Raw genomic sequence first — 26,410 nt, forward strand, 5'->3', positions numbered from 1 at the left:
AGGGGAGGGAACAGCATAGGACAGAGGCATTGGGAGGACAGGGAGGGTTGTGTCTGAAGATCCCACTGACTGTTGACTGGGGGTGTCAGATATCACTTGTGATGAAGTGGATGACCGTGTTAACCAATCGATGACGGCACATGGGTTGCTGGTCGAGACACAACCGCTAGCTGATACCAGGAGCTCAGGCCTCTTGCTGCGTCTCCTGTGCCACTCACCCCTAGTCTGCTGCGACCTCTACCTGAAGAATTTAGGCCTCTGCCACTCCTATGTGCACATCCTTGCACTTCTCTGCTTGACATACTTAGTGCGTATATGAGGGGAGTACAATACACTTCACTACACTTAAAACAGTATTTGTCTAGAACAGCAGCAGATGTGTACTTTTGACTGTCCTTTCACAGTATCTAGGCCCTTGACAGATTAACAGGTACAAAATAGTACACGACTTAGATGTACGTATGTGGTATGCACTTATAAGGGCAGAAAAATGCGATACAGTATGTTTAAAAAATAAAAAATTTTGCACAACACCAGCAGTACACAACAGTGCTGCAGCACAAAAAAGCTGTGTACTAAACACAAAATTGCACTCTGTCAAAGACTATTAGGAATGCTGGGTATTATACCATCTACAGACTAGTATAACCAGCAGATGATTTGTTGTGGAACAAAGACACAGAATTGCGCAGAAAAATTATTCCTGCCTCTTCTGCTAAGGTTTATGAAGTTGAGGCAGCTTGTTGAAATGTATGAGGCAGCACTCAGCTATCTGCCCCTCTCTGTAATACAATGCTAAAGAAAGTGACTGGGAGGTTGATGGCTGCAGTAAAAATCCTTTTCCGTGAAAAAAACACTGCTCTCTGTCCACCAGAACGCTGATGTGACTAGGATGTGAAAGGCTGCTGGAATTAGCTTTTCTGTGTAACACACACACAGCGATGTCCGTCCTATCTCTATGCAGTGTAATGAATGATATGACGAGCCGCAAAATGGCTGCCAAATATAGAGGGCTGTGACATCACAGGGGTGACTGGCTGCTCATAGGCTGCATCCTGCATGAGATTCAGGGTCATCCCGCCTACTTCCCTTCCCGCCTTCCGCCATTTTAGATGCCCTGGAATGGAGTAAATGGAGTTTAATGAAGCAATTGGCACGATAGAATTGCAAATAGAATATGTCATGAAATTCGTAACTAATTCGGGTTCGTCAGCTTCGATTCGCTCATTTCTAATGTTTAATCCTTACTAAGGAGGAAGTATTGTAAATATCAGTACATATGCCACACATGAATGCTGTATACATCACTGGTCATACATGCCTATTCTTGCAGAACTCCCTGAAGACTCAACATAACAGTAGACACTCTTTTGTTGGCTTTTCTCCAGGGCTTATCAGTGGTTCTGATACTCTGCTTTTTATTTAAAAAAGAAAAAAAAACAAGCACAGAAAACGGGGAGAAAGCCTTGGCCAGACACCCCTGGTAAAGTAAGGAGTTGGGCAGTTAAAATCCAACCACCCAATCCTTGTCTCCACTGAGATCATCTGTTTAAGAGTCAGGAGGCAACCATACACAGCTTTTGTGTTCTAGAGCAGGCTTTGTTTACAGGCAACTATGGTTCCTTCCGATGTCCCTAGGGCTGACTGCAGTCTCAGTTCATGATCATATCCTTGGAAAACCTGATAACATAATTGAAGTAGAGGGTCACTCTAAATCACTGTGATTAAAGGGCTAAAAAGCCAGGATTGGAGGTTCCCCAGATCATGGTCATCAAAGCTAATAAGTCTGTTATGTTATTTTCCCTTGGACAGTAGATTAGGTTTAAAGGGTTACTCCAGTGGAAAGCAACTTTTTTTTAACTCAACTGGTGTAAATGATTTGTAAATGACTTCTATTTAAAAATTGTAATACTTCCAGTACTTAGCTGCTTTATGCTCCACACAAAGTTCTTTTCTTTTTGAATTTCTTTTCTGCCTGACCACAGTGCTCTCTGCTGACACCTCTGTCCGTGTCAGAAACTGTCCCCAGCAGGAGAGGTTTGCTATGGAGATTTTCTCCTGCTCTTTACAGTTCCTGAAATGGACAGAGGTGTCAGCAGAGAGCACTGTGGGTAGACAGAAGATAAATTAATAAAGAAAAGAACTTCCTGTGGAGCATACAGCAGCCGATAAGGAAGGATTAAGATTTTTAAATGGAAGTAATTTACAAATCTGCTGAACTTTCTGGCACCAGTTGAGTTAAAAAAAATGTATTCCAGTGGAGTACCCCTTTCAACAAACTTCTGACACATTATAGAGACTTAATATAACACACGTGTAGGGCAATTAAATGCTAGCAGCACGCCGACTTAAACATTTCATATAGTGAGTGACTTTACAAGACATGACTCACGTATCTTGAAAAATGGAAGATACTTCCGACTTTATTTTCTTCCTTCATATTGCACAATAATTAGTCTCGCAGGACTTTTCTTTAGTTATAATCCATGGAAAACATGGGGGGACTCAACTGATAGGGGACTCAACTGATTTTTTTGTCTATTTCAAGTACATTATAGAGACTTGTCAGAAGTTTTGATCAGGTGAGATGCTGGTGCTGAGAACCTTACCAATCACTAGAACAATGAGGCAGAAGTGCTCAGCTAATCATTGTATCTCTTCTTTAACATGGTGTATGGCTTCAATAAAAATAGAATATCATACAATTTTTTTAAGGAGATCCGAGCAGAAACATAACTAAGCCGATCACTTCTGCCCATTGTTCTAGACATCAGTGGGGTCTCAGCCCCTGGACCTTCATGACTCTATGATATGTTAATATTTTCAGAGAAAACAGTGCACATAAAAACTGCAGGAACGTTTTGGATTGGTGTCCTGTTCACACGCAAGAAAAGCAGTTTTATTATGGAGATTGCTGAATCCTAATGGGTGTTCTGTGACGTTACCTTTTGGTCTGCTCACCCAGCTGCTTATTCTGGTATCCCCAGTATACATGGCAGGAGAAAAGTTATCCTCAAGGATTGGATGAGCAGTCGCTATTATTCTGATATTTCATTTCAGAACTATGTTGAAAGTTTAAGTATACTTTCAACAAACGATGGAAAAGTTCAGTCTTAGTTGCATGCTAGCTACTAGATGGATGATAAGGATAACCTGCCTGTAATGGCCTGAATAGAATGTGATCTTTACTGCCAGTTATGTCCCTTGATTATTTCTCGGAAGATGAGTGTCTGCATACTGCTGAGGGAATAGAACGCAGACACGATAAGCTGCACGCACATGTTGACGTGTCTTGTAAACAATTTACCTCTTCAAAGTGCGACCTCCCTGCTGGAAAAACTACAGTTCCAATTTCCAAAAATGAGTGCACTTGTCAGGCAGAGACAAAAGGGCACATACAGTTTTCAAAGCACTTAAGTGTACTTTAAATTGTACTTTGCCATTGGTAAAGACAGCTGCTAAATGAAAAGTGTCTTTCTAAAATTAGGCAGTGCAGGCATTTTTGTTTAACATATGATCTTCAGATGTTAATGAGGTCAACATGGTTTGTACAAGTTACTGCCTGCTAGACTTCAAGGGAATACAGTTACTAAAGGACACTACTGAAGACTGGGAAATAGAGATGATTTTCCAGTTTGTACAATGTGGCATGGCCAATAGTAAAGGTAAGAGTCTGTAAAAAAAAAAAAAATACATTATATATTATAGAAAATTGTGATGACTAAACAACTAGGCCAGAGTGTCTCCAAAATTCAGGACTTGTGGATTGTTCTTGATTTACAGTGGCTAGTACTACCAAAAACTGTTCCCAGAAAGAACAACTGGGTGACAGGGTCATGGGAGGCAAAAATAATTTCAAAACCTAGGGTAAAATTTGCAAACTTTAGGCCTAGCACAGATTACTGAAAAGTTGCAAATTTTTGTGCAAACCAAGCAGTTTGCACAAAATGTTGTGACTTTTTAATGATTTCCACAGCACCCAAAGGTGGGACTTGGTTTTATGTGAAGGGTATGGTTACTGTTGCATGCAAAACTTACTACAATTTACGCCTGCTGAATTCTGAAGCTGAAAAGTAAAGTATACTACAACATTGTAAAACATTGATTTTATTATAATTTAATGTTCTCCACTATTAGATGATTGGATGTAAAAGAGGGGCAAGGGTGAGAATGGAGTATTTTAGGGGAAACTATAAGAACATGTAAGAACAAGTGAGAAGATTTATGAATCAGTGTCAGCTGCTCTTGAATTTTATGATATGCCATTCAGATGGTAGAAGAAAGATGCTGCTTAAAATATAATGTTCCTTTTATTCCAACCAGGCTATGCTCCAGTTACTGGTATGTGCCACCCACTGCGTAGCTGCACCCTGAACCATGAGGATGGGTTTTCCTCTGCATTTGTGGTTGCCCATGAAACAGGTCATGTGTAAGTATATTTAATTCCATAATTATTAGCAATAATGAAAAGCAATTGCAGAAAATGCGGAGGTTCTGACCTCCGAGTGCTACTGTGATCGTGAAATTATGCAAAGATGCCAAAAGTACACAGGAACTTTTTTATTATTATAGATAAAATCAACAACTGGACAGTTGTTGCTTTTATCTTTAATAATAAAAAAGTTCCTGTGTACTTTTGACATCTACGCATAATTTCACGATCACAGTAGCACTCAGAGGTCAGAACCTCCGCATTTTCTGCACTTCCTTTTCATTATTGTCTTTTCTGTACCCCGTTTGGGGTGACGGACAAGGGGGTACCGAGCAGCAAGCTGAAACATCCCACCACTAACTGGCAACTCCGTCAGAGCGGTTCTCAGAGGTCAGTACTACCACATAGGTTTGGTGGTGGGCATCCTTCCTTCTCTTTCTTATTTTTCATCAAAAATCAACCTACTACGCCAGAGAGCGCCCTGTATATCCCTCTTTTTTTTCCCTTCTTTTCCTCCATAATTATTAGCAGTCATCTGGTTTCCATAAAACTGCAGGTATTCCTATAGCAACATCCTAAAAATGGTAACAATATAATAACAGTAATTTGAATGTGCTTTACTTGCACAGGAGGACCTAAGCATGTTGCCATATTTCAGTTCTACAATTTACCAAAAGATGTCCAGTTGTCTGCCCCTTAAATTAAATAAGAGGATTGCAGAAGTTGCAGTCATGCTCCATATGAGACCAGTACAATAAGGTGTTGCACACAGGGTTTTTGGAACATTGTAGTTTTTGATGCCGTTTTTATATTCCCCATTCCTTTTTCAATACACTGATGTTGTTTACAATGGTCTTTACTTAGGATTCTAATGGGGCCGTTTCCAAGATATCACTAAAACTCCTAATATGTAAAGTAATGTCTTTGGTGCACTCAAGGTGTTCCCTAAACCCTTGGTGCACTGGTATTCCTTTTCTGCCAGTCACTGATGCACTTTTCCTAATAAATATTAATAATCTCCCTCTTATGCTTGTAGTTGCTATGTGCTTTAAGATCCCGCGCATGCAATCTTAGATCTCTAGCATTGTTTGCCCGGACTATCACCACACATGCATAGGATCTTACAACACACAGCAGCTACATGCAGAAGAGGGAGACTATGAATATTCATAAGGGGTGTGCATCAGTGAATGGCTGGGAAAAAGAACCAGTGTACCAAGGGGCTAGGGAATGTCCTGAGTGCACCAAAGATCCCAATTTACATATTAGGATTTATAGTAATATCTCAGTGCCATGTAGGAAAATAAGGTGAACAGCATCACCCACATCAGGCCGTAACAAAAGGTTAGTGTGGGTCAAGCTGCTGTAAGTTTCTCTTTAATGATGAAGGAAAACCAGGAACTTTGTCTTAATATCAGCATCTGTTTGTATTCTAAATAATACTTTAAAAACATTTAAAACAGAATTAGATAAAATATAACAACAGCCATAGACAATTTACTTTGAATGATTATAAGATAGTATCATTTAAGACAATTTCTCCAAACAGTGGTTATTTGGTGGGTCACTTGTAAAGCAATGAGGTTATCTGTTGTATCTGTACATCCTGAGATCAAAGAGCTCACGATGACTACATATGAACAACGTTACTCAGGCCACCTGGAGCTTACAATTTGGTACATCATTTGGGACTTAAATTGTTTAAACATTTGGTAAGCACATTTGTCATAAGCCTTTGTTTTTCTTTCTATAAACCACATTCTATATTACCTTCACTTTGGCTTAGACATTATTTCACTCATAACCACAGAAGATTTAGAAAAAGGTCAGGAACTTCGTGTGTCATTAACAAAGAACTCCCCTGTCCCACCAAAAAGCTTTGTTCAGATTATATATAAAGAAAGCTGGTTTAGTATATTATTTATGTATATCAGTGTTAGGTTATGTGTACTCATGGTGTTTGAGCCTTATTTTGGGCTTCATTTTGGTCAGTATTTTTACCAAAACCAGTGGTTGGTCCAAAACACAGAGAAGGGCATACATTTTGTATGTCAGCTTCACTTATGGTTTTGGCTACAAATAGTGACAAGAATTTTGACCAAAATAAGGCCCAAAATAAGGTTCAAATACTGTGTGTGCACATAACCTAATGTTGATATATGTAAATAATATAGTAACTAATATACTGACCAAGATATAAATCAAACACTGAGGCCAAGTTCCCACATTGTATTTTTGGCTCTTTTTTAGGCTGATAAACGCCTGTAAAATGGTCTTTTTACCACTCCAAAAAAATTGTCCTTTTTACTATTAAATGGGTACTGTCAGATACAAAAACTTTTTATATGTTGCACATATTGGCAAAACAATAGTTTTTCTAATATACTTCTTTTTTTAAAAAAATCTAATTTTAATAACGAAAACTGTCTTTGAAAATCCCACCACTAGGGGTCCCCATACCTCCTTTGACACTGACAAGTCCCACAGCAGCATCAGCTTGTCCAAAGGTCATAGACAAGAGATGACTGATGGACAAGGCTGCAGGAGGAACACAGCCTGCAGCAACACGGCTGTAACACAGAGTTTTACCAAATGTGTGCCTCCAACTGTTGCAAAACTACAACTTCAAACATGCCTGAACAGTGCCTGGACAGCCAAAGGATGTCTGGGCATGCTGGCAGTTGTAATTTTGCAAAAGCTGTAGACACACAGTGGAAGGCAACACTGTTGTAAAAATAGTTATCCAAAAATTGTACCTCCAACTAATCCAAAACTCCCAGCATTACAGAACTGTCAAAGTATGATACACATAAATAGCCTAGGCACTTACAGAACAGATAGAAAATGTATGCATAAAAAACTGCTATACTTTTAGCACTAAACCTTTGCACTAATTTAGGAAGATCTAAGTTATACACTCACCATACTGTCTTTGGTGGTGGAGTACAGGCAATCTCCAATTACCATTCCTCCTCTCTGTGAAACATGTACAACATAAAACCAGAGAGGAAAGGGTTATAGAGTAGGGTTGCCAGGTTCGCTCCCAAGAGCAATAAGTCAGCAGAGTGAGGGAGAAAGCTGAGTCATGCACAGTGCAAGAAAAAGAGGGACATGCCCACTTCACAAGAGAGAATGAAAAAGACAGTGAGCAGGTTTAATTAGCAATTTTTTTGTGAAATATGGGTGATAGAGACATTAAATTCTTTCTACATGATCAGGATTAAGTACTGAGTAACATTTAACAGTTTTTTTTTTGTGGGATCTGACAGGCATGCTTTAAGTTTTATTTAACTCAATAGAGAAATGGGCATTAGTGCACACACGTTTATTTTGCAGCCATAATGTTCCGATTACAGACAGAAAAAACGAACTGATCTTATTGGTTTTCTCAGGTTTTAAAAAACACATCTGTTTTCCAGTCAAATACAGCTGAAAAATTAAAGTTTTTTTCTGTGCAATTTTTTTCTTGAAATCAGCCTCGCCAGTCCTAAATATTATGTGAACATGGTCTTATAGTGAAAGATTGGTTAACTCTTTCTTTAAAAAAAAAATCTACAAGCTTTACCACAGAGACAACTTCACATATAGATGATGCCCTTAGATTCCCTTTAGAATTTCATTCAGTTAAAAAAAATGATTTGAACTTGAATTTGAAAATAACATTTCTAATAAATGCCCTATAGACTATGACACCACACCAAAATTTGTTTGCCCATAGGTCTTGGTAAAATCAGAATATTACCATAACTTGCAAGTCACTTCAGTGTTTCTTGAACTTTTTTATATAGAGAGTAGAGACATTTTGAGTTGGATGGCACCAGATTTTGAGACTTTATATTAAGAAACGTGAGTACATCTCGCTGAATGACAATATTCTGGAGCCTATATCATAGTGTATTATCATTTTGTTTTTTTCTTTTATTTATAGGCTTGGGATGGAGCATGATGGTCAGGGAAATCGTTGTGCTGATGAAACTAGTATGGGAAGTATCATGGCTCCACTGGTGCAAGCTGCTTTCCATCGCTATCACTGGTCAAGATGCAGTAAGCAGGAACTTAATAGATATATACAGTAAGCTCCTGAAATTCTATGCTAAAGAGAATCAATTCCCTTAAAGTATACTTATTTTGTTTTTGTATATAGAAGACCTCTGTGGTTTTAAAGATGTGTAATACCCAAGAGTGTAATCTGAACATCTGCATGTAAAACCTGTGAATAGTGGATGAGTCAGACACAACAATGAAGGTAGACAGTCTTTTGTAGTGTGGTTGTGATCTAAGTACAATCACTAGCTGGAATCTGTCTGTCTCCCTCAAGTGTACTATATATCTGAAACCCTTCCTCTTTGTCTACTTTAAGAACTATCGTGTCATCTCTATGATCTATGTTATAAATAATAGGTTCCGTACAGTTAAATACATGTGCAAATAAAATTTAAAAGTAATAATTTTCATGTACTGTATTTTAGCCTGAAAGGGGTTGTCTGGGAGTATAAAATGTATAAACATATGTATTCAGGCTCATGCTGAGCTAACAAAAATAAAAAAGTATATCCACCTGTCGCAATACCTTGCCACCTCCATCCCATGGTGTCAATCACAGCTAAGCAGTTTCCTGCTTTTTTTTTTGGGGACACACAGGAGGCGTTGGCTCAGCCTATTACTGGTCTTAGTGGTGACCCACCTTGGCCAGTGATTGGCTGAATGTCCACTTTTGTGTGTGTTAAAACAAAAACAGAATGCGCTGCTTAGACGTAACTGGGAACCATGGTAAAAATGCAGCTGTAGATTGTGGTGAGAGTGCATAAGTTTATTACAATTATTATATTCATTTTTTGCAATAAATTTTGAGCCGCAAACAAATTTGGGGGGTGATTTATCGAAACCTGTGTAGAGGAAGAGAGGTGCAGTTGCCCATAGCAACCAATCAGAATGCTTTTTTCATTTTTAAAAAGGCCTCTAAGAAATATAAGAAGCAATCTAATTGGTTGCTATGGGCAACTGCACTGCTCTTCCTCTACATAGGTTTTGATAAATCTCTTCCTTTATTTTTACAGACAACCTCTTTCAATTGGTATAAATATTAGATTAACGAAGACATTCATCCAAAAGTGGTAAAATTCAAAAATGTAATATATATTATTATACTTTATTATTATCACCATGACTTCAAAAGGCATCTCAGCTGATTTGTTTTAAAATCAGAAAACCATAGCCCCCATAAAAAGCCCCCATAAAAAGCCTGTGAAAATCCAGGTACTTCCTGGTTTGTGCAGGGAGCTGAGAAAACCATAAGACCATGCGCTTGTTTCCTGTGTGAGCTGTGGGAGGAGCTACCTTCAGAGAACTGAGCAGGTCACATAGTTAGAGAAGCAGTGAATATAGATGAGGGAGGTGTGTGCTGCCTCAGCCAATCACAGACCTTCGCACACTGAATGGCTCTTGGCTGCCTGAGAGCTGAGGAGAAGGGAGTGTGATGTTACAAAGTGACCTGTGGGGCTCAAAATGGCTGCCAAACCCAGAAAACTGGTGCCCAATAGTTACCTAGTTACATACTGTAGTTAGTATGGTTAAAAAAAGACATATGTCCATGAAGTCCAACCAAGGAATAGTCATCATGTGTGATAAGATTTACTGGACTTCCTGCCTGGAGGAAAATTTGAGAGAAACAGGGTATATGCTCATCAAACATTACACTTATACATTACAAAGATATAGTTTAATGGCAAATGAATTCAGCAGGATAGGTCGACAATCTAATGTATTCATACGGGACTCCTTTTCCCCTTTTAGAATACATGCATGCATTTATATGTGTTGGGGAGGAAGAAATTGCTATTGGTTAGCAGCTATCAATAATATATGGCCAGCTTTAGTTTTACTCATATTATCCTCAACAATTACTTAATATAAGTTAAAAACCATCTTGTACCCCATGATCTTTGAAAAATACAATTACTGTATTTTTCGCCGTATAAGACGCAAATTTTCTTCCCCAAAACTGGGGGGAAAAAGTCGGTGCGTCTTATACGGTGAATACACCCCTATCGCAGCGGTCCCTGCGGCCATCAACGGCCGGGACCCGCGGCTAATACTAGACATCACCGATCGTGGTGATGCCCTGTATTAACCCTTCAGACGCGGCGATCAAAGCTGACCGCCGCGTCTGAAGGGAAAGAGACACTAACCCAGCTGTTCAGTCGGGCTGTTCGGGACCGCCGCGATTTCACCACGGCGGTCCTGAACAGCCCGACTGAATAGCCGGGTTAGTGCTTACAGGACACCGGGAGGGACCTTACCTGCCTCCTCGGTGTCTTCTCCTTCAGGGATCCCCTGTATGGCCGGCGCTCTCCTTCCTCGTCATTACGTCATCGCGTACGTGCGTCGGTGTGCGTAACGACGTGATGGCGGCGACGGAGAGCGAAGATACCCGGCCGGCAGCAGAGACGTTCCGGAGCGACGGGGACACGTGAGTATTTCCTCCTATGCAGTGGTCTTCAATCTGCGGACCTCCAGATGTTGCAAAACTACAACTCCCAGCATGCCCGGACAGCTAACGGCTGTCCGGCCAGCTGGGAGTTGTAGTTTTGCAACATCTGGAGGTCCGCAGGTTGAAGACTACTATTGGGTTCAAAATCTAAATTTTTTTAGATTTTGCACCTATAAATTGGGTGCATCTTATACGCCGGTGCGTCCTATAGGGCGAAAAATACAGTACAATACATATTTTTACTACCAAGAATATCACCACTAGATAATGGCACTTACCACCTGGCCAAGGTAGTTACCTCATTTTAACTGAATTAATATTTACCAATAATAAAAATATACCCCAAATAAAAAAAAGTGAATTCCATAAATATAAAGACGGGTTCCTATGCTTCATCAGACCTATGGCAGGTATTACTTCCAAGGGAGCGGTGGGTTTCAGCGGTGCTGACCAGGAAGAGGCACATCAGGTGGATGGATAATTTATTGGAACAAGTATGCAGGCATTCTTGTTCCAATAAATTATCCATCCACCTGATGTGCCTCTTCCTGGTCAGCACCGCTGAAACCCACCGCTCCCTTGGAAGTCATACCTGCTACTGTTCACATTGTTGGGGAAGCTGCAGACTGGGCCCGTTCACTCATTCACGCTGACCATTGTTGTATGTGAGCTCACACAACCGCCAATGGTAAGAGTTCCTAGTTATTTTGCTGGTCTACCTATAGGCGGTTTCATGCTTTGGAGCGCTATCCCGCTTTTTATAGTCATCAGACCTATGTCTGGTATCCTGAGCACCTAAATCAAATATATACACAATGATAATAGCATTGTCCAATATTCAGGTCTCATACAAAAACATTATAGAGACAATTCACCCAGTTTATCAATCCTGGACCTATTATCACTGCGTGTGTACTTGAGGTGCTCAGCGTATGTGGATAGCAGACATAGGTCCGTTGATGCATAGGAATCCATCTTTATATCTGTCAATACAGTTTATTCACTTTTTTGATTTGGGGTGTATTTTTTGTTGGTTAATATCAAAACTTCAGTGCTGGGTCTACAGTGAATTCCTCTTTCTTTTGCATGGTGCAGATGGTCTAGATATTCCAATTCATCTATGAGTCCTGTGATTGTTATTCTTGATTGTGGAATATTATATTTCTCCTGCAGTTGAAACTGCAATGATATGTATCTCTGGTCACTGGTTTCTAGAGCTGTACCCCTTTAAATTTAATGAAGAACTTTGAATTATAATAAATGAATATAAATAAATATATATATATATATATATATATATATATATATATTTGTAGGAAAATTACATTTTTATAGGGTGCCCCTCTTTTGGGTTTTCTGAATTGAACCTACTTGTGGACATCTATTCACATGCTACACAAACAATGATAATTTAGATGGAGCCTCAGAATAATCTTAGGGGAATGAGATTTTGGCTTGTCTGATAATACCCAGTCATGTTCCAATGCTCTTAAAGTGGTCAACTATTGACTTGTAGGAATGCTGTCACCAAGAGGTGTCATCAGAGAGCAAGCACTTTTACTTCTGGAGGAAAGGCTACTTTGCATATGTTTTTCCCAGTGAAGTAATGGATGGCATATAAAATTCCACATTGCTTTTGGTGATCTCCTCAAGGAGAAATATTACCCTCTCAATTAGATGTATGAAATGGATACAATTGAAGACATTTCTGAAATTGTACGTGTGTAAACATACTCTTACATGCTTCTCAGATGTCTGACAGTAAACAATTTCTGTGCCACAATAATAAATAATGTTAAGTCTTCTGCCCCATTAGTTCCTATGATTGTCTCCTGGATGATCCCTTTGAACATAAGTGGCCAAAACTTCCAGAATTACCAGGAATAAACTACTCGATGGACGAACAATGTAGATTTGATTTTGGAGTGGGTTACAGGATGTGCACAGCTGTGAGTATCTCATTTAAGCCAATACTCAAGGATTGTGAAACTAAGTCGCCTGTTTTGTGAAAACATAGGCCCTGATTTACTATTGTAAACCTGTTTTGTAAGGTTGTGCGCCAGATTCTGGACAGAACTTGTGCCAGAATTGAAAAAACCTGACCAAATCAGGGGGGTGTCCATCAGGAAAAGCGGGTGTGGCCATCAGAAAGGGGCGTGTCCTTGGCATTTTCACAAAAAAATAACATATTTACTAAGGTTTCCACAGAAAATGTGGTGTATTTGAGCTGAGGAAAACACCACAGATCAGAGCGTGTGTAAAAAAAAAAATAGTAAAATGTAGGGAAAAAAATTGTAGGGAATTAAAACCCACAAAGAAAACTACACAACACTCTTAATAAATCAGGGCCATAGTCTTGAACTATAATTCCATACACTGACCAAATAGTAGGGGATCGAAGGAGAGAGAAATCCCTGGTTAGATGCACAATCCACATGTGCTATCTCCAGCACTAGCAGCCTGATGAGATGAATAGTGTTGAGCGGCATAGGCCACATTCGAATTCGCGATATTTTGCGAATATATGGACGAATATTCGTCATATATTCGCTAAATTCGCATATTCGGAATATTCACGTTTTATTTTCGCATATGCGAAAATTAGCATATGCGAAAATTAGCATATGCGAAAATTAGCATATACAACAATTAGCATAAGCAAAAATTTGCATATGCGAAAATTGACATATGCAAATTTTCGCATATGCAAAAATTTGCACGCCAGTTTCATACAGTAGTATTAGAGCCTTCTTTACACCACACAAGCTGGTAGCAGAGAGGGATGATCACTGTGATGTGTACTGTGAAAAAATAAATAAATAAAAAAATATATATATATTCGTAATTACGAATATATAGTGCTATATTCGTGAATATTCGCAAATTTGAGAATATGCGATATTCGCGAATAAAATTTGCATTGCGAATATTCGCGAGCAACACTAGAGATGAACAGCTTTAATAATCAAGTGCCCCAGCCAAAGCCAGAGGCTGGGGCACAAGGGGGTGATGAAATAGCACATTATGGGGATAAAATGGCATAGGGGGTGATGAAATTTCACAGGGGTGGGCTGTCTCTAAAAGCTGTGACAGAATGTTTTCTGGAAGGGGTGGGATTAACCCCTTAATGACACACGACGTATATTTACGTCCTGCGCTGGCTCCCGCGATATAATCGCGTCATATCGGGTCGGTGCCGGCGGCTGACGATAGCCAGGACCCGCGGCTCATACCGGACATAACCAATCGCGGTGATGCCTGGTATTAACGCTTCAGACGCGGCGATCAAAGTTGATCGCAGCATCCAAAGTTTTAAAAGAAAAGCATTCCCGGCAGCTCAGTCGGCTGTACGGACACGGGGATGGTCCCTACCTGCCTCCTCGTTGTCCGATCGCCGAATGACTGCTCTGTGCCTTAGATCCAGACAGGAGCAGTCGAGCGCCAAAAACACTGATCAAAGCTGTGCTATGGCATAGCATTGATCAGTGTGGGCAATCAGTGTAATGCATGTTATAGTCCCCTATGGGGGCTATGTCATTGCAAAAAAAAAAAGTGAAAAAAAAATGTCTGAATTATAAAAATATAATGTTAATTAAACCACACAGTCAATGGCGTACACGTAATAAAAATTCCAAAGTCCAAAATAGCGTATTTTTGGTCACTTTTTATACCATAAAAAAATTAATAAAAAAATTTATAAAAGTCCGATCAAAACAAAAATGGTACCGATAAAAACTTCAGATCATGGTGCAAAAATTAGCCCTAATACCGCCCGTATGTGGAAACATAAAAAAGTTATTGGGGTGTCAGAAGAGGACATTTTTAAACGTATTAATTTTCGTGCATGTAGTTATGATTTTTTCCAGAAGACAAAACCAAACCTATATAAGTAGGGTATCATTTTAATCGTATGGACCTACAGAATAAAGAGAATGTGTAATTTTTACCGTTGAAATGGAAGCCCCCAAAAGTTACAAAATGGCGTTTTGTTTCAATTTTGTCGCACAATGATTTTTGTTTTGGTTTTGCCGTAGATTTTTGGGTAAAATGACTGATGTCATTAAAAAGTAGAATTGAATTGAATAGAATTGAAAGCGTTATGATTTTTAAAAGGTGATGAGGGAAAAAAACAAAAATGCAAAAATGGAAAAACCCTGCGTCCTTAAGAGGTTAAAGGGGTACTCCGGTGCTCCAGTGTTCTGAACATTTTGTTCAGAATGCTCGGAGCCAGAGGCCGTTAACATGACGTCATGGCCATGCCCCTTGTGAACTCACGGAGTCCCCACAATCATTATTCATGTTTCTTTATTTATTTTTCCAAGGTTAAACATCTTTAGGAAAATCTATAATATTAATTTATTTACAATTTTTTCCATCATGTGAAAATACATTGCTTTCTATTTTATGTTCCTCTTTAATTGTTGCCTTAAATGGTTCATCTCCATTATCTACTGAACTTTAATGTATGGAAAGGCCATTCATGTACAGTCAGACTGAAAATCTGCAAATGTTTATTCTCACAGTTTAGGACATTTGACCCCTGCAAGCAGCTGTGGTGCAGTCACCCAGATAATCCCTATTTCTGCAAAACGAAAAAGGGCCCCCCTCTCGACGGAACTGAATGTTCTCCCGGAAAGGTACTTATTCTTAATAACAACATTACCACAATATTCTGCTGACTTGACACATTTTCTGCATTGTGAACCTATATCATACTTTGAAACACAAAGAGGCTTAATTAGTTATGTTACATTATAATTGCTGAACTTTTAGGGATTAGATTTGCAGACAAACACGCACACAGCATCACTGTGAATGTGGTGGGAGCATGACGCAACCATATTCACACTGCAGTGCTTGGCTCTTCACCTCACCTTTATAGACTTCCATAAAAAGTACTACACACAAGTTTGGCCTCCTCTCCTTTTAATGCTGTGGGAATAGTATCTGCAAAGAATCAGGGAACAGGACCACAGTTCTCATGATAAGGCTTCTGATAATGTTTGCATCTGAAATTACACTACACTTATAGTATACTACACATCCACATACTGTCAGAATGGTTTGCCAATGTATATTATGGTGGACCTACACCAGATCCTTTGAGTTCAATTGATCTAATGTAGTCTACTAGAGACTAAGTTTAGTTCATTTCTAAGCATTTACTGTTAGTTTTCTGGACTTAAAAGTACAGATGACTGTGCTTTTAAAGTGGTACTCTGCCCCTAGGCATCTTATGACTGGCGATGCGGGGCGGAGGCTCGTGATGTCACGGCCATGCCCCCTCAATGCAAGTCTATGGGAGGGGGCGTGACAGCCATGGGAGGGGCGTGAGGGGGCGTGGCTGTGACGTCACAGTGTTGCACCCGACGCTCTAAACGAACGACGGTGCAGCAGGGAGATAGGGGATAAGATGTTTAGGGGTGGAGTACCCCTTTAAATCTCACAACATAAACAGTAAATGCTTAGAAATTTACCAAATGTAATCCCTGTTAGACTACATTCGGTCCACTAAACTCAACAGATCTAGCACGGGCATTTCATGGTATGCATCGTCATACCACAGGACCAACAACCTTATAAATAAGTACAGAACCACGCACCACAAAAAAAACACACAACTAATAATAATAACAATAATAAATAAAGGAGACTGCTTTGGTGAATAAGGCATGCTGAAGAGAGAACGGCTGAAAACTTGTAAGGTGATCAGTATAAAGTGGAAGGGAAAATGAAGTACAAATTAAAATATAGTTAGGAAAGTAATAAAGGAAAGGGTTCATGGTCCAGTGTGCCCCACTGTCAAGATGAAAGGAAGGGGCCCTTCAATTGCTGCTGGTATTGCTGACCTATATCATAAACATTGTGTAATTTCAGCGAACATAGCCACATGTGGGACCTACATTTATGCATTTATGGAATTAGGATTGGAATACCACATTAAAAAAGCACCAAACTCTATGAAAAATCATCAATGAAGAAAAATTACTAACTCTCACAGGCCAGACCATTCTAGCAATTTAAACCTGAGAAAAGATGGCGAAATGTATCATGAGCCCTAAACATAGCATGCATTACTAAAAATTTTCTCTAAGGCTACCATCGCATTTTTTTTTAACTTCCCCTGTTTTTTTTTTCTGAGCTTAAAGAGTATCTGTCATCAAACCATATTTTTTAAACTAACTCAGATTACATTTCCTAACTACTCCTAACACCTCTACTGCCCTTAAAAAAAATTCTGAGCTTTAAAAAGCTGTATATTATACCTTTCCCCTTGCCCACATTGTGTGAGCTCCCGACAGGAGAAAGTGGGTGTTCCCCAGCAGGCGTAACATCACTGAAGCCTGTGAGAGCTGTGCCTCCTCATGCCTCACACGCACTTGAGATGTGGATCAATCAGAAAGGAGAAGTAGAAGACCTGACTTGATAGTTCCCATTTCTTTTTATCGACCTTTGGTTGTAGGTCTGCTTGTCCCGCCAACATTTCCTGTGTTTTATCCCAGCTGAGACACACAGACAATAGCTGAAGGAACAGGACAGTATTTTATTTCCCCAAAATATACACATTTGTATATTACAAATATAATATATATATATAGTCATTTTTTGCATTATATAAAAATGTTTTTTTGCACATGACAGTGGCCTATAGATAAACTATAGTGTTTTTTAAATATTTTAAATTAAGATCAAATAAATGCCCACATGCAGAATGTTAAAAATAAAACAAATCTGTATGTATGTTTTATTAAGATTTTATGGATTTATGCTTCTTTAGTGGTGCTTTAAAGGTCATTGCATCTGGAAGACACCAGAGCAGGCTTACAGCCAGGATGGAGGATGGAGCTCATGGTCAAGGTTTGGATCCTGTTCTCGAACATGTGGAGGAGGAGTTCGTTCTCGTGGCAGACAGTGCAACAATCCACCGTAAGTTCCACAGGCATTTCTGGCTTAAAGGGGTACTCTATTAAACAATCTTAATCCTTCCAGTACTTATCAGCTGCTGTATGCTCCAGAGGAAGTTGTGTAGTTCTTTTCTGTCTGACCACAGTGCTCTCGGCTGACACCTCGGCTGACTATCCTTTGGATAGGGGATAAGTATTTCGGCCTGATATGTAAAATTTAACTTAATTAAGTTAACTTGATTTGTGGGAGGAGTCTGGTCCCTGATCCACACAGGTGCTGTCGGACTTGGTGGAAGGTTTGATTGCATACGTCGCATTGAGGCACTGTTCGCTAGCCTAAGTATGATGCAGGGAGTAGGGTAATGTCTCACGGTACCTTTCATGTGGCAGGCTGTGAAGCTCCTGCAATATGCTGTCTGGTCAGTATAGACCCTTGTTCAGTAAACACATGTAGCTGTGCAGTCTCCAGGGCTCTTGCTCTGGCCCGCTAGTCATGAGGTAATTTGCATATTTCAGCCTGAGGTTAACTCTTTCCTTGCCTCAATATTTTAGTCTGCAGAGATCACTCTAGCAAGTCTCTGTAAGGTCAGGAGGTCACAGGTGCTGCCTATGCATAGATAATTAACTCCAGCAGGAGGATGTGTTTGGGCTGACAGAGGACACAGGCTACTGGATATCTCCAGGTTTAGCCCTCTCAGTGTCAGGCTCCATATTCCTTCTAAGTGTTTTGATTGTGTTCTTACATTTACTAGAGTACCTTTTCCTTTATATATGTGACATGGTTTAAAGGGGTTCTCCGGTGCTTACACATCTTATCCCCTATTCAAAGGATAGGGGATAAGATGCCTGATCGCGGGAGTCCCGCCGCTGGGGACCCCCGGGATCATGCACGCGGCACCCCGTTTGTAATCAGTCCCCGGAGCGTGCTCGCTCCGGGTCTGATTACCGACGACCACAAGGCCGGCGGCGTGTTACGTCACGCCTCCGCCCCCATGTTACAGCACGCTCCGCCCCTCAATGCAAGCCTACAGGAGGAGGCGTGACAGCAATCACGCCCCCTCCCATAGGCTTGCATTGAGGGGCGGAGCGTGACGTCACACGGAGGCGTAGGCTTGATGTCACACGCCGCCGGCCTTGTGGTCGTCGGTAATCAGACCCGGAGCGAACACGCTCTGGGGACTGATTACAAACGGGGTGCTGCGTGCATGATCTTGGGGGTCCCCAGCGGTGGTACTCCCGCGATCAGGCATCTTATCCCCTATCCTTTGGATAGGGGATAAGATGTGTAAGCACCGGAGAACCCCTTTAATCCAGTTTTATGCTCACAACTAGAGATGAGCGAACTTCCAGTAATTCTATTTGTCACAAACTTTTCAGCTCGGCAGTTGATGACTTTAGCCTGCATAAATTAGTTCAGCTTTCAGGTGCTCCGGTGGTCTGGAAAAAGTGGATGCAGTCCTAGGAGACTCTCTCCTAGGACTGTATTCATCTTTTCCAGCCCACCGGAGCACCTGAAAGCTGAACTAATTTATGCAGGCTAAAGTCTGCAAACGCTGAGCCGAGAAGTTTGTGACGAATCGATTTACTGTAAGTTCGCTCCTCTCTACTCACAACCGCTCTCTGTACTGTCCCCTCGCTGGAGACTCTTCTGCTGTGTCCCCGCATCTGTACGCTCTTTCATACTGCAGCCCAGGTCAGAGCTCTATCTCAGACAGCATGTCATCCACTTATAGGCCATGTATAAGTTGTCTTTATACATTGTACTGTTATACATCACCAGTGCATTTATTTACTGTGTTTATGTCACCATTATATGTAGACCACGTATACATGCCTTAGTATATACCATGTAAGGTGCTGTCAGTATGCTGTTATATGTCACCTTGGTCATGTCACTTATCGTAGATACAACATATGTCTCTACTATACTGTTTTATGTTACCATTCATATAATTTGTATACTTTATTATTACATACACATAGTCACGTACAGGTTATGTCACCATAGACTATACTGTGCACCCACCTGCTACGTCAGTGGATGTTTCATAGCTTTACTGTCACATTCATCTTGTTTTTAGCTCTGTCACGTTAGGCTTTCATTAATGTATACAGGTCAGTTGTTTCAAGCTGTTACAGCATTACTATCATGGTTCTCGGGTCGAGTATGTTAGGCTGTTATCATGGTGTTGCTTTTACATTTGTTCATGTTGAAGGTCAGGTGTGATAGGATGCCATAGTCCTTGCTGACGTAACCACACAGTATTCCACACTTATGTTTCCTCACAGCATTCCGTGTTACGTTACCATAGATGCCTATGTTTCCCTACATTTATCACACATACGGTTCACACTAGATAACACGTATTCATTCAATCAGGGTACTAACTAGAGATGAGCGAACTTTTCAAAATTTCAATTCGGCCGATTCGCCAAATTTTCCGAAAAAGTTAGTTTCGATCCAAATTTTTTCGCGGCGAATCTATATTAAAAAAAGGCTATTTCTAGCCTACAGACAGCCTCAATATGGGTATAGAACACTTTGCTGTGTTCTAAAACGCATATGGAGTGTGCTGGGGTAGTGAAATAATACTTTTATTCAGAATAACATGCAGATTACCGGCATCGCTTTTAGAATCACTGCCGCACAGCAGCATAATGACAGAGTCCAGTGGTGGCATCAGTGTGAGGAGACCATATAGTGACTAAATGACATAGCATGGAGATGTTGGCAGCATGAGGATACCATATAGTGGCTGAATGGCACAGCGTGGAGGTGTTGGCAGCATGAGGACACCATATAGTGGCTGAATGACACAGCTTGGATGAGGCTGAAGCATGAGGACACCATATAGTGGCTGAATGACACAGCGTGGAAGTGTTGGCCGCATGAGGAGACCATATAGTGGCTGAATGACACAGCGTGGAGGTGTTGGCAGCATGAGTAGGCACTAAGCCTTCACAATCCCTAAGATTAAAAGATGAATTCAGAAATTTAAACCAAAGATTTTGGATAGCGGGTGCTACCTATGATAAAATTTGAATTTGCCACACCCAGGCCAGCAGCGGCATAAGTAAACCATATGTTGCCTGAATGACACAGCCTGGAGTTGGATGATGCACGAGTACACAGCAGGGCTTCACAATCCCCCCCAAAAAACACAACAATTTTAGAAATGTTTGAAAAAGATTTTGGATAGCAGGTGCTACCTATGATAAAATTTGAATTCCCAGACCCAGGCCCAGCAGCGGCATTAGTAAACCATATATTGCCTGAATGACACAGCCTTGAGTTGGCTGATGCATGAGTACACACCAGGGCTTCACAATCCCCCCCCCCACCAAAAAAAAAAAAAAACACAACAATTTTAGAAATTTTAGAAAAAGATTTTGGATAGCGCGTGCTACCTATGAAAAAATTTGAAATTCCCAGACCCAGGCCCCACAGTGGCATCAGTAAACCATATATTGCCTGAATAAGGCTGGGTTCACACTACGTTTTGTCCCATACGGGAGCGCATACGGCAGGGGGGAGCTAAAAGCTCGCGCTCCCGTATGTCACCGTATGCGCTCCCGTATGTCATTCATTTCAATGAGCCGACCGGAGTGAAACGTTCGGTCCGGTCGGCTCATTTTTGCGCCGTATGCGCTTTTACAACCGGACCTAAAACTGTGGTCAACCACGGTTTTAGGTCCTGCCGTATGCGCTCCCGTATGGGACAAAACGTAGTGTGAACCCAGCCTTACACAGCCTGGAGTTGGCTGATACATGAGGAGACCATTGAAATGTCAGATTTTTTTTATTTGAAATTTAAATCAAACTTTGAGTGTCCCGAACACCAGCGTGTGGGTAAGAAGGACAAAATATAACAAGCCCCCACAGCGGCATCAGTAAACCATATATTGCCTGAATGACACAGCCTGGAGTTGGCTGATGCATGAGTACACACCAGGGCTTCACAATCCCCCCCCCCCCCCCCCCAAAAAAAACACAACAATTGTAGAAATTTTTGAAGAAGACTTATGGATAACGGGTGCTACCTATGAGAAAATTTGAAATTCCCAGACCCAGGCCCAGCAGCGGCATCAGTAAACCATATATTGCCTGAATGACACAGCCTGGAGTTGGCTGATGCATGAGGAGACCATTGAAATGTCAGATTTTTTAATTTAAAATTTAAATCAAACTTTGAGTGTCCCGGACCCCAGAGTGTGGGTATGAAGGACCAAATCCAACAGGCAACCACAGGGCTCATGTGGCCGTGAGATGTAGGCGCAACGTCTCCATTGCCCTGAATGTACCTTTTTTTAAGAACAAGCGCATATGCAAGAGTCCAGAAGACTCTATAATTCAGGACGGTGGACCACAAAAAGACATTCTTCTCTAAAGTAATGTTTTCTGAAATAAAGAAGCAGAGTTCATCCATCTCCGTATTCTTTTTGAAAATTTTTATTAAAAAATCACACACAACAAGAGTTCAATGGTGTAATGGTTATTATTCTGAAAAGTTCAAGTTTATTACTGAGAAAATTATCAGAAAATTAAAAAAAAAAAAAACAGTAACCAAGAGGGATTAATAACCCCATACATTGCACCATAAATGTTGAAATTTAAATTAAGCATGTACATACCTATTTCAAAAATCCTAAAATGAAAGGCGCAAACCCAGAAGCATCATGAAGGCAAGTAGTTCCTGAAAGACACAGGAGCAGTCAGGAGTAGGCATCAGAAGTACCCAAGAGGCTTTCATAACCCCTTACATTGCACGATCAATCGCAAGATCGAGCAATAACAGGTGTGTGATGCCCTCAGATGTCCGGGGCTGCACGCGCGCTACACTGAACGGACCAGCGTGTGTCTATCCTTCACCGACAAGTGTGGGTAACCCGCTGAACCCGGTTCGTGATAGGGATCGGGGATTGCAATTATTTGCCATGAAAGGAGAATTCCAACTAAGTGCGGGTCATAAGCTCGGGTTCATTAAGTCCCTGGCCTTTGTACACACCGCCTGTCTCTACTACCGATTGGATGGTTTAGTGAGGTCCTCGGATCGGCCTGGCGGGGTAGGCGACCGCCCTGGCAGAGCACCGAGAATTTAAAGATCAATGTTGAAATTAGCATTAAGCATGAATTAGCTACTGCTAAACTTCCAAAAATTAAAGGCCTAAGGCCAGAAGCATCAGTGAGGCAAGAAGTTCCTGAAAGACACAGGATGAGTCAGGAGCAAGCATTCACAGTACCCAATAGGGTTTCATAACCCCTTCACGAAAGATTAATGTTGAAATTTGCATTTAGCATGTATTTAGCTACTGCTAAACATCCAAAAATTAAAGGCCCAAGGCCAGAAGCATCAGTGAGGCAAGTAGTTCCTGAAAGACACAGGATGAGTCAGGAGCAGGCATTTGCAGTACCCAAGAGGGTTTCATAACCCCTTACATTTAAAAGATCAATGTTATAATTTGCATTAAGCATGTATTAAGCAACTGCTAAACATCCAAAAATTAAAGGCCCAAGGCCAGAAGTGTCAGTGGGGCAAGAATTCCTGAAAGACACAGGATGAATCAGGAGCAGGCATTCACAGTACCAAAGAGGGTTTCATAACCCTAATTGATAACCCAAGAGTGCTTCATAACCATAATTGGGAAGTGTTGGTGTAGCAGCATGGTCAATCTACTCTGAGGCATCTGGCATTGGTGGCAGGAAATTCTGGCTGATCCATCCCGGATTCATCTTGACAAAGGTCAGTCTCTCCACATTTTTCGTGGACAGATGAGTTCGCCTTGGGGTGACTATGGCCCCGGCAACACTAAACACCCGCTATGATGGCACACTACTGGCAGGGCAGGACAGCTTTTCCAGGGCAAACTCTGCTAGTTGCGGCCATAAATCAAGTTTGGCTGCCCAGAAGTCCAGCGGATCTTCAATGTTTACTGGCATGGCCATCTCAAGGTATGTCACCACCTGCTGGTTCAGGTCCTGCTCCATGTCTACCTGCTGCTGATGAGTTGCTTCACTATGCGGGTGAAGAAAGCTACTCATCAGCGACTGTAGACTCAGGCTGCTGCTGATTGAGCTGGTACTGCTCCTGCCACCCCTCCCCAGCAGCCATGGCAGTGGAAGGTGAGCGCAGAGGGCCCCCCCGAGTCAAACCTGTGAGTGGATGGAATATGTCGCCGATATGCATCAGCCAACTGACTACGTAGGATCTCTCTGTAGTTAGTCAGTTTGTCCTCCCTCTCAGTGGGTGTAGAAAAGGCCCCCATTCTGGGACAGTAGCGAGGGTCCAATAAGGTGGAGATCCAGAAGTCATCCTGCTGACGAATTTTGACAATTCGGGGGTCACTACGCAAGCAACTGAGCATGCATCGTGCCATTTGCGCCAGTGATTCGGAGGGACTACCTGCCTCCATCTCCACTGCATACTGCCACGGTGTGTCTGGGTTGTCTGTCTTGCCTTCCTCATAACCCTCCAGCTCCTGCTCCTCCTCTCCTGTCCGATGACTAGAAACACCGGCCATCTCATCCAACCTAAACTGTGCTCCACTCTGCCCCTCATCATCCTCCTCCAGTTCACCCCTCACAGGGCTCATGTAGCCTTGAGATGTAGACGCAGCGTCTCCATTGCTGTGACCAGCCATCGTTTCAATCATTTGTTGCAGGAAATGTAGGAGTGGAATTACGTCGTTGATGCCGTAATCCAGGCGACTTACAAATAATGTGGCTTCCTCAAAGGGCCTCAGCAAACGGCAGGTGTCACGTATGAGCTGCCACTGGTTCACATTGAAGTTACACAGGGGAGTACTCCTATCTGCTTGGATCATCAAGAAATCGGTGATGGCTTTTCTTTGTTTGTATAGTCTGTCCAACATATGGAGGGTGGAATTCCAACGTGTGGCAACGTCACAAATAAGACTATGTTGTGGGATACCGTTCTGATGCTGCAGCTCAAGGAAGGTGTGCTTGGTGGTGTACGAGTGGCTGAAGTGCATGCACAGTTTCCTTGCCATTTTCAGTATGTTTTGCAAATGGGGTGAAGACTTGAGGAAGTGCTTGACAACCAGATTCAACACGTTTGCCATGCAGAGAGCATGTTTCACACTTCCTTGTCGCAGCGCGGACACGATGTTCTTCCCGTTGTCGGTCACCATGGTTCCCATTTCCAGATTTTGTGGAGTAAGCCATACTCGGATTTCTTTAAGAATGAATTTTAGCAGTTCTTTCCCTGTGTGACTTTGTTCGCCAAGGCAAACCATGTTAAGAACAGCTTGACACCGCTGTGCCCTACACACATGGTACGATGAAGGGCAACCGAGATTTCTATGCGCATTGGAGGCCGAGGACACTGTGAAGGATGAGGAGGCAGAGTCGCACACTGACACAGGACCAACTGCCTGAGAGCGAGAGCGTAGAGGAGGAAGCGGTGTGACCTGTCCAAGTTGCTGTTGTGGCTCTGCAGGAACCACATTTACCCAGTGGGCCATAAAAGACAAGTATTGTCCCTGCCCGTAGTTACAGCTCCACATGTCGGTGCTGCCGTGCACTTTTGAACACACTGAAAGGCTCAAGGACTGGCCCACCTTCTCTTGTACAAAGAAATGACGGCTTGGGACTCTCCACCTCGGCTCGGCACAAGCCATCAATTCTCTGAAAGGTGCAGATTTTACCACTTGAAAAGGGAGGGACTGCAGCACCAGCAACTTGGACAGGAGCACATTACACTTCTGCGCCATTGGATGAGTGGGCGCATACTGTTGTCTCTTGGACATGGCTTTGCCGATGGATTGTTGGTGGAATGACTGACTAAAAGCAGAAGAAGCAGGATCATCTGGAGCAACAGAAGGAGGGTTTAACACACAGCTCCCTTCGGCTGAGGTGCTGGAGCCTTGGCAGGAAGAAGGAGGGAGCGGATGGTCCACTGGGTGATGCAGCAGGCTGGACCACTACATCGGAGCCACGGTTCTCCCAGGCCGCTTTATGGCGGCGAAGCATGTGTTGCCGCAGGGCCGTGGTGCCGACATTGGGACCCTGGCCACGCTTCACCGTCTGCCGACATATCTTGCATGTGGCTACGTGAACCTCCTCCAGATGCCTGATTAAAAACTGCCACACTGCTGAGTAGCTGATTTTCCCACCTACAGTCCGCACTAATTGACTGCTACTGGCGCTGTCTCCAGGAACTCCTGTTCCACTACCTCTTGGAAAGGTAGGCTGCTGCGAAGCAGGTGGTCTCCCCCTGGTACGTTTGGCTCCAGAATTTCCACTCCTGTCACCATGCTGACTGCCAACTGTGCTACCACCTTGCTGGCTCAGCTGCTGCCTCGAGGGCAACCTGCAACTCTCTTCTCCTGATGATGATGAAGCCCCTTCTGCACCCGGCTCCCAATTGCGATCGGCTTCATCATCATCAACAGTTGTCTGCACGTCACTGATGTCCTCCTCAGGTTCTCCAACAGTGTCTGCTTCAGGACTCTGAACCCTGGCAACACCGCCTCCCACGTCACTCTCCGCATCACTACTTGGCCGCGTAGCGGAGCAAGCGGTGCATGTCGCCTCCCCTTCTTGGGTGGGCAGTAGCTGCTGAC

General features: G+C 42.1%; 1 protein-coding gene across 3 annotated transcripts in view; it reads left to right on the top strand.

Annotated features, from left to right (window-relative positions):
* ADAMTS14 (ADAM metallopeptidase with thrombospondin type 1 motif 14) overlaps positions 1 to 26,410 on the top strand; it is a 167,488-nt gene that overhangs the window by 99,317 nt on the left and 41,761 nt on the right. For all 3 annotated transcript variants that reach the window (XM_056530496.1, XM_056530497.1, XM_056530498.1), the window contains exons 7-11: positions 4,324 to 4,429; positions 8,361 to 8,504; positions 12,739 to 12,871; positions 15,446 to 15,559; positions 17,701 to 17,849. In XM_056530496.1, coding sequence (XP_056386471.1) covers positions 4,324 to 4,429; positions 8,361 to 8,504; positions 12,739 to 12,871; positions 15,446 to 15,559; positions 17,701 to 17,849 — 646 coding nt within the window. The remainder of the gene's footprint in view (positions 1 to 4,323; positions 4,430 to 8,360; positions 8,505 to 12,738; positions 12,872 to 15,445; positions 15,560 to 17,700; positions 17,850 to 26,410) is intronic.

This window comes from Hyla sarda, chromosome 7 (genome assembly GCF_029499605.1).
Source record: "Hyla sarda isolate aHylSar1 chromosome 7, aHylSar1.hap1, whole genome shotgun sequence".
NCBI lineage: Eukaryota > Metazoa > Chordata > Amphibia > Anura > Hylidae > Hyla > Hyla sarda.